The sequence below is a fragment of the Myripristis murdjan genome, chromosome 18 (assembly GCF_902150065.1).
Source record: "Myripristis murdjan chromosome 18, fMyrMur1.1, whole genome shotgun sequence".
In the NCBI taxonomy this organism is placed as follows: domain Eukaryota; kingdom Metazoa; phylum Chordata; class Actinopteri; order Holocentriformes; family Holocentridae; genus Myripristis; species Myripristis murdjan.
In genome coordinates, this window is record NC_043997.1 from 24,653,366 (window position 1) to 24,667,459 (window position 14,094).

At 40.1% G+C, this 14,094-nt stretch overlaps 1 protein-coding gene across 1 annotated transcript in view; it reads right to left on the reverse strand.

Annotated features, from left to right (window-relative positions):
- The window catches only part of nrxn2b (neurexin 2b), an 801,338-nt gene that overhangs the window by 340,671 nt on the left and 446,573 nt on the right, over positions 1 to 14,094 (reverse strand). The window contains exons 14-15 of the mRNA XM_030076071.1: positions 6,451 to 6,624; positions 481 to 600 (exon numbers count right to left, since the gene is read on the reverse strand). Of these exons, the coding sequence (XP_029931931.1) occupies positions 481 to 600; positions 6,451 to 6,624 (294 nt within the window). The remainder of the gene's footprint in view (positions 1 to 480; positions 601 to 6,450; positions 6,625 to 14,094) is intronic.

The window sequence follows — 14,094 nt, forward strand, 5'->3', positions numbered from 1 at the left end:
GAGAAAAGCATCTTATCCCTAGTAATTGAGACCCTGAAGATAAACCCTATTTCTCCAATTAATTTCAGGTGTCAGGTATGGTCACTGGTGGAATGTGTTCTGCCCACAGAAACTGAAAGATTAAAAATTAAGAGCAGAAAAGGAAACTGTCTCACACTCAGCGAGCTCTCCGTCCAGAAGAATCTGCAGTAACTGACTACAGTTCAACCTCTTCAGTAGCTCCGCCCATAACAGAAACAAAGAAGAAATTTAGCATTCCAACGTCATATTATATAATTTCTGACTGATGTAGTACTTGAAACTCCAAGAAATTTAAAGTGCAACATTGCATAGTGTAGCTCATAGCTGTACAGCTCTGTACCGCTTATCCACCACCCAGCCATATGCTCGCCTACGCCACCCATCTCGGCCATGCACACTCAACCATTCACAACCAAGGGATCACACGGATGTGACAAAGATGAAAACAATGGGACTCACGGTCGTTGCAAAAGGGGCCTCCATAGGACGTCATCGTGCAGTCGCAGGTGAAGCCCTCCCACTGCTGGAGACACACCCCCTGATGGTAGCAGGACTCCTCCGTACAGGTGGTACTGGGTCCTAAGGCCAAAATAGGTTAAGGTTTCAGTATCCGGGCTGATGTTGATTTGACGATATTTGATCTTTGCATGGAAGAAAAATCACTGATGCTTACAAAACCACATGGACTTATTCAGACTTTATACACTGTGTCTGGTACGGTGGTGACCCTGAAACATATCCACTGGTAGCCAAACTGGAAGTCCATGAGTCTTGGCAACAATGGCTGACAACAGCTTACCTAGTCAGCTAACATCATTCTTTTGGTAAACACATCTGATTCGTACACTGCTGATGAAGAACAGAACTGCATGAAATGCATGAATGCATGCATGAATTAGTGGGAGCAGCTTGTTTGTTTTGTCGAGAACTTGGAACTTGACCTGGACTTGAGACTTGACTTGGACTTGTTTCAAATGACTTGACACTGGAATTGGACTTGCATGAAAAGACTTGAAAACAGCTCTGCAAACTGGCTACTTAGGTAGATAACAAAGCCAAAATCCAACAGATAAACTGCACTGACTCCTCTCAAACTGCAACTCAAGTATGTTTGGATGTAGAGACAAAGGTGAAAGAAAGAGTTTCCTGTGTCACAGTTAGGTCTACCCTTGGAAATAAATCTACCTTATCAGACTATTCACTTTTACTTCTACTGGATCAACATTCACACAACATCAAATTTTATAGTATTTTTTATAGTATTTTTCTTTTTCTGTTTGCGCACAGGTTATTCTATAACAAATATGAAGTGAATACACTGGCTCTGGTTGCTAGATTGGTGCTGCAACTGCAAAGTTTCCACAATGAAGATGGTGAAAGTGGTCAATTATCTCTAAGAAAATCTTTCTACTATGTTGTTAAGCATCAGTTATTACTTTGAATGCGATGGAAACACACCTTACAATATATCTCTGAATACTTAAGTTGAAAGATCAGATGACTGTAATCAAATAGGCGCTCCTCCACAGGCTGAAAGTGATTTCATTAATGCTGCTTAAAAATGTATTCAGATTGAATTTGACATTAATTCAAGGTTGGAACCTGGTGTGATTGTCAGACTAAGGGCCCATTTGAATTGGAAATTAGTGGGGAAGTGTAGGCGGCTCAGGTTTAATATCACCAGTAAATTTGTGTGTGTGTGTGTGTGTGTGTGTGTGTGTGTGTGTGTGTGTGTGTGTGTGTGTGTGTGTGTTGTGTGTGTGTGTTTTGTGTTCTCTGTGTGTGTGTGTGTGTGTGTGTGTGTGTGTGTGTCTGTGTGTGTGTGTGTGTCTGTGTGTGTCTCAAGGGGATAGAGGGTTGTTCTCTCTCACTGCCATGGATGGCTAAAGACATTTAAATTGTCAATTAGAGAAATCCACTGTCGTAATTTCTCTGTGGAATTCCAGCCACTTACTCAGATAGCTGAATTAAACGTGATAGGTTGCTTTGTAAACATTAATTTCCACTGTAAATGTTGACTAGCTTTGACCCAATAGGTTGTCACATGAACTTTCATGCTGTGATAAATTATTTACCATTTTTTCCCCCTTTGTTCACTTTACTTGTTTGAATCTGATATGATTGATGGAAAAGAAAGAAAACAGGCTTATAATTAGTATTCTTTTGAACTGCCTGCTTTCAGATTATTGTTCCAAATTTGGCTGGGAATAAAGATGGCTGAAAGATTTAAGATTAGAATGCCAATCAAACTTGAGGCATGAGAATTGTTCTAAAAATAAACTGGGGAGGAGAGGGTTAGCTGACATGTTGGTGATGCTGGTGGTGGGGATTCTCATTAAAAACTCAATTAAACACAAACATTTCCAAAGAACCGTGGTTCAGTGCCAGACTAATTTGTTTCTGCATAGATAAACACACATCTCACAGCCACATTTACAAATGGCCCAATTAAAAAAAGACGCCCAAAATAAAAATAAAAATAAAAAAACAAGACATTTTCATAAGAGCACTTGCTTTCTCCTCCAAAATGGCCACTTGAATTCAATGTCATTTCCATTTTATCAGCTTGTTCTGTTATTAATTCCTCACCAGGCTAACTGCCCCATTAATTACTGACTAATAAAAGGTTTCACTGGAGGCGTTAATTAGGAATACTGTCATAATTAACATGCAAGTCAATGTAATCACTTCCCTCCACTTCCTTTAAGTATTGATCTGTTGCAGGCTACCACAGTATGGCCTCCTGAAAACATGTTATCCGATGCTTTGTTTGTTGGAGCATAAAAGTCCATCTGTTGTGTTGTTTTCAAATGCTGAGGAATATCAAAAATAAAAGGAAGCTGCTAAGTGTAAGATCTTTGTAAAAACTCGAACTGAACACACCATGACTCTCTCGCTGCTGTCACCTGTAACTACGATTAACAGCTGTGAAGCAACTGGAGCATGTACTGGCATATTTACAGAGTAGAGTAGGTCAGAATGCTGTACAAGAATAAGGTTTGGCTTTTGGTTGGTAAAAGTAGATGAAAAGCTTAAGATGCTGAGTTACACTTCAACTTTGTGAAAGTTGTGTTTTGAACAGATAATGCAAATTTTGTTGTTTATTGTTCGCAATTTATTGCTCACATTTTTATCTTTGCTATGAAGCACTGTGTTTGAACTCTGCTTTGCTTATTGTTACCAGTCCCACTCCTCGTGTTTCTATCACTGCTACTATTACTTCTGCTGCTGGGACAGTTGCTATGAGTGCTTCTACTACTATTACTGCTGCTCCTATTACGCCCAGGTCATACTGGTTACCTCTGCCTGTTGCTGCTGTTGCAGTGCTGCTACTGCCAGTCCTATTTTTTTACATTGAGTTTGCCTTAGACATTGGCAATATTATTTTTTATATCTCCAGAACGCAAGTCATAGCCACACAGGACCAAGACTGTTCAGCATCCCTGAAAACCCACACAGATGTAGCCACCACTTCTTCCATGCAATTACTAAAATAGTTTGTAAAATATTTGATTTTTTCATGTCTGAGACATATTCTACAGATATAGATATTAATGAAAAGTGTCAGTTTGGTAATGGTATGTTGTCATTATGACTATCATTTCTCCTGTCTGTTTTTACACATGCGCCTCACACTGAGAAAACAGATTGCATGCTGAAACTCTAGCTGAGGCGCTCCTTCAGCAATGCTCAAGCTGCACCTGAGACGCGCTCCTCACACAGGCTGTGTGGCTGTCTTGTATTTAAAGGGTAATTTAGGAAGTCAACAAGAAACATAAAGTACATAAACTTGAGCAACAATTTTTATTACAATCATTTTCTGGAGGTTTATATGGCTGAGGTCAAATTGACACCAACTGATAAAAAATGTTTATGAATCTGAAGGTAGCAGTAGGGTTAAAAGGTTGCTGAAATGAAAATCCTGAGCTTCCACAGCACACAGGCACTACTCAGGAAGACAGTGTGGCCCAAGCATCAGTGTCACTAGTGCTGCTGCTATTGACGCTATTACTACTACTGAGGCTGACTGATACATTTTACTTATGAAGAGTATACATTCAGTATACATTCATTTAATTGTATTTTTCTCAGTTTTAGTTTGTAATTAAACAAAGCTGAACTGAGCTTCCTCAAAATGGTAATAGAGCTGAGTGAGTTATCTGTCTGTCAGCTTATGCTGGGCATGATGATGACAGAACAGTTAAGTTTACTTAATTAATTAATTTATATTTTTTTGCTATTGCAATAAAGCTTTTGTCTCTGTCCTGACTCCTGCCCTCCTCAGTGCATCCAGCCCAAAACCTCACAAAGTGATTCAGCAGGACTGTATATGTAGCTATGGGGACAGCTCTCTCCCTCTCCATTTCTGTTTCTCCTTCTATTTTTTAGTCTTGGTTGTCATGTTCAGCTGAGTCAGGAGAGAGCTGGAAGTACAAGCTCATTGCTCTGGCCTCTGTCTGGCCTGAGGTCCAGAGGAAAACAGACCAGCGGCCACCTCTGACCACTTTGTAATCCCAGTTTGCAAGCTAACACCAACCTCAGGGCCATGCCGTTCAGGACTTACACTGGCCATGGGTCATGGCCCAAAACCTAACTGACCTGCCAGTGTTAGAGAGGATCAATCAATGTCAAAAAGTACCACAATTTACTTTGAGTTGTAATTTAACAGATCTGGTATGAAATCAAAAGTCAACAGACTTTACACCACCACCCACCCACCCCACTGCCCACTCCCACCTAAAGACACACACACACACACACACACACACACACACACACACACACACACACACACAAAATGGTCAATTACTTACGCTCAGCTCTCTAACATATCCAATCATTAATGAGTCTTAGCATCCATTTCTTGTGCCCACGGGAGTCAATATGATAGTTACATGCAGTTTTAAAATGTGTTTGGAACAAAGTAATTGTGGTGTATAACTGTAGGCAGGTAATAAGGCTGGCAAAGGTAGCGGCGGTGGGGAAGAAAAAAAAAAACAGAAAAGAAAAGAGCTGGATCGGCACCACATTGAGTCGGCCAGCACACGGCCCTCTGGGAAATCAAGGCTGTTCTCTCCGACGCGCGGTACGCCATTGAGATGTGGCGGTGGTATGGGTAGGGCGAGTGGAAGGGGGGGGCAGACGCTATAGACGGAGTCTGCTGTCACACTCAGGATTAACTATCCGACACCGGAGCCAGCTCAGGACCGGGTGACGAACTGCAATCACTGAGCCAAAAACACTTCGAATGCAAGATTGATGAGGCAAAAGCCAACGCACAGTGGGGGGGGGGGCTTGAGATTAGCCACACTGACAATAATGTTAAGCGTGAGAGATTCCTTCCTCATGCACCTTTATTGGGCAATGGGAAGGAGAGGGGCTTAGACTGTGACGACTGCTCAGAGCTGTGAGTGAATGGGCATGGCTGTTGGTGTGTATAAGGGAATACAGCTGGGGGAAAGAGCCCTGAGATAGTGTACTAGTGTCTCTTTACTGTGAGACCAACACAAGTGGCAGTTTTCTTTATGGGCATTTATAGAGATGAATTGCAAATTAATTTACATGAGAGGATTTTTAATGGTAGAGGGACGCTGGAGTCTACTTTAAATGTTCTTATACACTGTAAGACCTTTGCTGAGATACCTGAATAAAAGGACTTTTGCTCTAATTAATGGGAAAACACTAGAGAGTAGTTTATTTGTGTGTGTGTGTGTGTGCGCTTATATACACTGGCAGCATGTTAATTAGTAGCACTCACATGCTCTACAATAATCTTATTACCTTTCCAAGTCATAAACAATGCCACAAATTCATATTTCAACTTCAGAAATATTACACTTACCATATGTAACATAAGACAAAACTGTTTCAAACTGATCCTGAATTATCCAAAAACTCGATCCTGTCAAAATCTCTTGTTCTGTTTTCTCTCATGGTTAGTTGTAGTTTTTGGAAACTGAACTGTCTTCATTGAGAAAGAGCATAAAAGTTGGTGTTCTCAAGGTAAAAATATGGTCACAAATACTGTTTTCAAAGTTTGAAAGCATAATAAGAACACTTGATTTTTCCTTGATTCTTACTTGAGTCATCTTGACTTTGGAAGATACGAGTGGCTGTACTTGCTAATTTTAAGGGAAAAGACATATTTTAACAAGCGGTATATTTACTCTGCCCATGGAATAATAAGAACTGATATTACTTTCGAAATAACATGTGACTTCACTGAGTTTGTGTGCGTGTGTGTGTGTGTACATTGTTTATACCTGTGGGTTTTGACTCAGTCATTACCCCTCAGGCTCAGCTCAGAGTTGGACAGCACTCAAATTTTCATGTTTGTGCCAAGCTCTGGTGTGCAAGTTTGTTTTCCTGTGTGTGTGTGTGTGTGTGTGTGTGTGTGTGTGTGTGTGCTCAACTGTTTCCCCAACTCACCGTCGCAGCCTCGTTCCACCTGACCCACCCTGTGGAGGGCATCTGCGATCAGGTCGGGGAGTCTCCCATTCAGGTCCACGGAGGCCAGGCAGCCCTGGTACCCGTCCCGGGACGCGATCAGCTTGGGCAGATTGCTGTACATGTTCTTCGTCACGCCACCGATGTACAGCTCCCCTGGAAAACAAACACACCCAAACCACCCAAGAGAAAGAGTGAGTTTTTGTAAGTCACTTTGAAAATAAGATCCTTTTTAGATAGCTTCAGAAAATGATTAAAAATGACAGTGTATATGAAGGACCTGTTTTCTTTACATAGCTTATCTCTTATATAAAGTAATGGATAAGATTTCTATTGTCCATAATCTTTTATGATTTGCAGGTAGTAGTTTGACTGTATTATCATCAGCAGCAACAGCTTTTATCAGGCATTGCATAACAGGCTTTATAAAAATGTTAAAATCGTATTTTTTCCATTTATAACATGTTCCCAAAACTAACATTTTTTTTTCTCTCTCTCTCTTTTTTTAAGTAATCTGTCACATAATCAAAGTGTCTATTCTCTTGCTCTGTAATGTTTAAGACAATCCATTATGGGCCTTAATGACATTTCAAGGGTTTTTCACCATTGGTTACTTGAAAAAATGAGGAGAATATGAGAAAATGAAAAACCTATTGACTGAAGAATCCATAATGTAATTTCTTTCTAAACTGATACAAATACTTTGTTCCAGGCATATTCTGCAGTGTTGTCAGTCAGCTCTAAAGCATAGTATAGTGTGCACTCAAGCTCAATTTGTCAAACAGAACAGTGAGCGTCGTTTCAGAGCTGAACCTTTGTTGTCTCACTGACCACTTGCGTTCACTTAGAAGTAATAATAATACAATAGTAAGTAACTGGAACCCTAACCCAGTTGGATCTACTTCAGTTGTAATTAATTAATCCCTGAGCTTTGGTTGGGCGTCCCACTTTACCACTCTCCCAAATTAGCTGCTCAAATTGGGAAAACACATGAATAAGTCAAAGCTTTAACACCACATCCAATCATTCTCTTTCTCTCCCTAACTCCTGCTGTATATGAATATCTAATTTTCTTTATGCTACATAGCTAATGAATAATGTTGTAATTGGCAGAACTGAATATGCTGTACATCTCTTGTTTTCTCAAACATGCTATTTAACATTTAGACACTTGCTGAGCTAAGTTTTTGCTTTTTACCATTTCTGCATCATTTACAGTAACAAGTGATTGTATGGTTGTGAATTCCCCTATTCTTCAGGCAATTTGTCTTCAGTGATGCTAAATTTTTGCATTTTTTCCATCATATAGTAATTCCAAAAAAAGAAAAAAAAAAAAAAAAAGGCAATGTCAATGGCAAGCATTCAAGTTAAAAGTACCATTTCTTGGATAAAGTCAAGAATCACAAATTTGTCTAATTTGTCTAACAACAAAAATATTGTTAATTACAAGTTAACTATATTGTTAAAATCAAGTGCAGTCATTACTGCACTGTGATGTGTTGTATTACTATGAAAATTTTACTGAGGGTATAAATCTTCACGTTGCAGTTCCGATTTCAAATAAGTTTTGATAACGTGAGTTTTGTTTAAATGGAGTGCTGGCATTCATGGCCATTTGAATAGCTATATCTTTAATAATATTATGAAATGTTATGGAGTTCATTTCCCAATGTTAACTAGCACATGAAAATAGCCTAGATGTATTTCCTAAAGAAGTGATGAAGACAGCAAGACATCTAGACATCAGCTGTATCTGTGCTTGCTCTGTTATGATTTCCTAACTCATTTACTACACAATAGCCATTATCTGTGTTGTTACTGGTGCAAACTGCGGTGCGTTGCTGATCAATAGCAAAGATTCACAGCACCAGCTGTTGATGCAGGCAGCAGACGGCCAACATTACAGTTGCGACGAGATGGAGGAGTACAATTTAAATCCAGTCTGAGTGTCGTGAGGTTTACTCTTGGGAAACCTACTCTGAAAATATACTTGTCACTATAGAGGCACTAAAAAACATGTTTTGACTAGCACATGGCTTCAAAAAGTGGCTTAAAATGACATAAATGGATTGTATGGCATCTAGCCCCAAGCTTCGTAAATGACATTTGATGTGTAGAAAGATTTTTTTCTGCAATCCTGTCCATGAACCCTTTCGATAGAGGGTTAGAATACATGCAGCAGCATCTTTTTATTTAGTTATTTATTTATTTTTATGGAAGGATAAGTCTTAAAGAATGCTTAACGAGAAGATAAAGCTGAGTTTTGGGATATCCAAGCTCTCAAGTACAATTAAGGTCTCTTTACGTAAGGACATAAAAGGAAATATCCATTGACTCTAAAGCCCAATTATTTTATCTCCCACTTTTTCTCTCTAAGCCCCCTGTTCTCAAGAGCTGCGCAGAACATGCCAAGCACAATTACGAGAAAACATAAAGAGGCCTTTGATGTAAATGCATATGAATAAAAACGAAATGCTTCATACATTTCTCATCATGGCAACTCTTACTTTAACCTTTATCTTTATGAAGGCTTTAAATGAACACAGCTTGCTCTGGGAAAGCTTTTGAAAAGGGGGCCAGATATAAAGCTACAAAGACCGGGCAATCAGAAAAATAAAAACAGAAATCAGAAAATAGATGTTTTACCAGCTTAAAAACAGAACCTGCCGTTTTTGAGCAACTTTCAACTTTACAATCTTGAGAGGCAATGAGTCACTAGGTCAATTATATGTGGACTTTGTGTAATGGAATGAGTCAATGATGTTTGCCAACTTCTCTCCAGAATTAATGAGTACTTGACACTTCATATTTTTCAGCCAGGGCTCCCAGGCATTATAATCGATACAGTGAATTCATTAGCCATCCAACTGAATGATGTTCTGAAATAGGCAGCTGAAGAGGAGCCATTTAGCAAATATGAAATCGTTGCTATGGCGTAAATCTCAAAAGAGCAAACAGCGCATTTCCTGCTGAAGTTAATAATATGTTTGAAATTCCACTTGCAGGCTCTGTACTTCATGTTGACCAGAGGAGGAGTAGGAGGGATTCATTGTTCACCAGATGTACTGTGAAAATGAGTCATGTATGTGTGTGTGTGTGTGTGTGTGTGTGTGTGTGTGTGTGTGTGTGTTACATTTGGAGAATTTGGAAGATAAATGAATATGCGCCAAACATACATATCCACCCATGCACAAGCGTGTCGAGAAAGCTAGGCTCTCATTGTGCTCATATTAGGGTTAAATATTTTGCTAGAGTTCTTGGGATGAAGTTTATTAATTTATGTACAGTGTCTACCAAAGAAATATGTACATTACAGCCAATAGCCTTTAATAGTTTTGAAAATATGAATAAAAACTTCAGTTTTTATTATGTATGCTACTTTTTGCATTATTATGACTTTTAAATGAACATGTGTGATCATTAACATGTGTTAGCCTAGGTTATTATGCTCTAACACAGAGGTCTTCAACAGGGGGTCCGCGGAGGTACTGCAGGGTGGTCGTAAAATTTTGGGCTGATTAGCCAATTTTATATTTATATATATATATATATATATATATTAATTTTTACCCAATTTTCCCCCCACTAATTTAAAAGTCTCTAAATACACATTAACATGAATCCAACATATAGCGTATGGATAAATGGAGGAAAAATACATCATTTTTCAGTCAGCAATGCACACATTCAGCGACATGCGGCGGCCTCGCAATCTCAAGCTGGGCACCGCTGCTGTATCAATCGAGGGGAACCTGACACGCAGCATCCTTGTGATTGGTACAGGATGCCCAGCTGCTGTCAAGTTTTGCCCTTTGCAACAACATATCTTCGCAAAAGTGGATTTTCCTCACTCAACTACCTGAAAAACAAATACAGGTCAAGACTGCAGCCTGAGGCTGATATGACCCTCTGCCTGACAACCTCCATCCTTCCAAGGTTAGATAAGTTGTGTGCCACTCATCAGGGTCAGACATCTCACTAATGTGGGAGGATGTGTGCCATCCACAGATGGCTTGAGGATGTCCCTAATACATGTATGTTTAAAATAAATACATGAATCTCTTAATTATTTTAATAGTTCAGTATTGTTTGCAATGTTACAGATATGTTTATTCATGGCAGTGGCCCTAATAGGCCATCACATATTTTTGTTTCCACTTTACCTTTTGCTGTCACTTTACCTTGCACGTTTAAAATAAAAACTTGAATTAAAAAAAAACTATGTATTACTTGAATAGCTTAGTAATGAATGCACAATAACAAGGTACATTTATACATGTCACTAGGCCCAGTTTAATATAAAACACAATTTTATACAATATATATTGAAGGGGATCCCTGCTCCATCACTCGATCAGTTTGGGGGTCCTTGGCTTGAAAAACGTTGAAGACCCCTGCTCTAACATATGACTTGAGCCTCTTTATCAGACAAAAAATAATGTTTTTCATGTCTACACAACTTGACTGGTGGTTTGTCAGTAGCCTGGTACAAGCCTCTGAATGGTGCGAGGCTCGTCTGACAGTGTAGGAATTAGCACTTAGTAATCTGTGAATGTGAGTAAGAAGCACTGGAAAAAGAGCTGCACAAACTGTTTTCACTATCTAATCAACTTCATTTTTGTTTTTCTGGCATCTATGAGATGAGAGAGCACTTGAGGGGGTTTTGCTTTGTGGATTCAATCTGCCAAATGCTGGGTGCATCTATGAGTCATTTAAAGTCACAAGGAAATGACAGTTTGACGGCGCCTTGCTTCTATAATCTGACACATTTCTGGTTGAGACAGGATGTTAGAGTGGGACATAATGCAAGGGGTGGCCTATTCAAAAGTGGGCGTGTTGGACCAGAGCAAGCACACGCAGAGAAAGCCACTGATTCCCACTGCATATTGGATGTGGATGATGAAGCAATCCACTGTGAAATGTTGCAAATTCAAAAAGTGTAGATTGATGAGAATGCATGAAATCAAGCCCTTACAACCACAGTGTCTGGGAAAATAAAACAACATTTTTTGGTAGTGAACATTCAAATGTACTTCTGTATATTTTCAAAGTTGCAGGTTTGCAGTGGCGGTTCTGCCTGTGTTGCCGCCCTAGGCGAAATTACTGGCTTGCGCCCTTCCGTTACTACTCCTACCGCGGTGCCAGTCGGCCGCGGCACCAGGCGGGCCGGCCGTTCACCTGTCAGATCCGGCAGACCTGACCGGGTGGGCACAGTACCGGCCGGTGCCGCGGCCGGCCCGCCTAATGCAGGCCGGTGGCTTTTTTATTCAAACAAGATTTTGTCCATATAAAAAGTATTTTTCCAAAAAAGGGTCTTGAAAAAGAGGGGTCGTCTTAAAATCAGGGTCGTCTTTTATGCGGGTCAATATGGCAGTCTAGAAAACTGGCGATTTGTAGATTGCGCCCTGGGCCGTTGCCCACATTGCCCATAGCAAAAACCGTCCCTGCAGGTTTGACATGGGCAGCAGACTCTGGAAAGACTCTCGGTCTTGTAATGAAGAGACCGTCTGTGCTCAATGCTAGCTGAACATCACTTATCTACAACTAACCAAAAGGTCCTCCAACTCACACGATACAGCCACATATGTTTTGTTTGTTTGTTTGTTTTGCTCCAGCCCTCTAATACGACCACCAGGAGCATTTCCCGAATTAGCAGAGCGTACGACCCACAGGAGTGTCTCTATACGACTAGCGGACTAGCGAGCTAACGTTCGCTAATGAACATTAGCATGCTAGCTAGCAAGCCAGCCACTAAAAGTACTTGGCTAGGAAAAGGTTATTGTTGAGGTTAGGGAAAGGTTTGTGGTAAAGGTTAAGTTTAGGAAAACGTCAGGGTTAAGGTTAGGAAACATTAGCTAACGTCAGCTACACAAATGCTGCTTACCTTGGACGGCTGAGCGACAGGTGTGCTGATTGACTTTGACACTACCATACAACACAGTGTAGTTCTGTACAGGACCACTAGAGGGCTCTTACTTTGACAACTAAAATTAATTTTATTTTTATTAAAATGTATGTGCTTGTTCCTTTATTTATTTTATTTTAAATATTATAATATATTTAAACACTTATAAAAAATAGAATATATGCCGGCTACTTTATTATTTTTATTTATTTTTCATTTGCATATGCACATTCTGGTAGCTGGACTACCAGACATCCGCTGCTGCAGTTTTTTTGCTTTAGCTCTGCGTACATTTAGTAAGGAAGTGACATATATAATGCACATCTATAACGTTACGGCACTCAGAAAAAGCGGCAGAGGTTTCTGCATTAACTGAGACTAAAGCAGAATATAAAGATTTTTGGCATTTACTGGTAGACGAATGAATTATGAAATGGAAAATGGTCTTGCTTATGTTTTTTTTTTTCTATAATAACTTTTTTTTTGGAGGGGGGGGGGGGGGGGGGGGGGGGGGGGGGGGGTCTTGAAAGATGACTATGCACTTCATTTTGCCCTGATATGAGAGGCTGTGACCTGGTCTGGCTCAGCGGACCGAGCAGTGATGAATGCCCATGTTCCTGGACTGCTCAGAGCGGTCCACTAGACGGGACCAATTACAGCCTCCAAGACATCACACCAGGCTTCCCTCTCCGCATCACCGTGGTTACCGTAATGACCTCTCAGGGGCCGATGGGACGGGCCCGGATACTGGGATGTGGGGACCCACAGAGTCTCAATCAACACAATCTGGAAGAACACACTGACTGAACATCATTTAGACTAGACGGCGAGGGTAGTCAGAGGTTTTCCAAGTGAAATATAGATCTCTGCGATTTTTTTTTTTTTTTGGAGTGTTTTCTGCAGCAAAGTGAAAACTTTACTACTCTGAGAGTTTATCTGCAAGTTTCATCACCTTAGGACTCATGATACCTACTCAAAAGTTGTTCTTTAATTTACAATATAAAAAAGTATCTAGTAGAAAATAATTCTTCTCTCCAAAAAAACGAGAGAGGAATTTTTTTTCATTTATTTCCAAGATCTAATACTTTAATCCCTTGGCAGTATTATGCTATTCCTATTACTTGGTAGGTATGCCTAAGCCACTTCCAAAGGAGAGCAAACCTCAGAGCTCCAATTTGGGCATTTTCATTTCTTCTATAAAACTTTCTCAGTGAGCCATCTGCTGAGTTGAGTGAATTTCATGACTGCGGGACCCATGACACGCAATTTAAAAGACGTGCATCGTCCTAAATTCCGGAGTCTCGCCTGAAAAATACAAGTGGTTTGTGAACAGTTTTTAAATCCAATAGCAGTGTGACGCTATTCATAATATTTGGTCAGTGTAGCTAGACAGCTCCAGACAAGACCTCTATGTCATCCTTGCCTGTAATTGGCTCCCAAGTGCAGCGATGGTATTGTAGTCGTCGCCCATATCTATCTATTAAATTTATAGAAACCCTCAATGTACATTATTTAGATCAGACATTAAGAGGACATTGATAATGAGAGGAGGCCGTGAATGCACAATGCCTAATCTAATCTCTAAACAATACTCAGCCCCCTTTTGCCAGCCAATTCTTTCACAAACACGGGGCCGCCCATTAACTTTCATTAAATGCTCTATTAAGAATCTCTGCCTCCCTCTCGAGCCCTCACTCTCCGCTCTCCTTCTATTGTTTGTG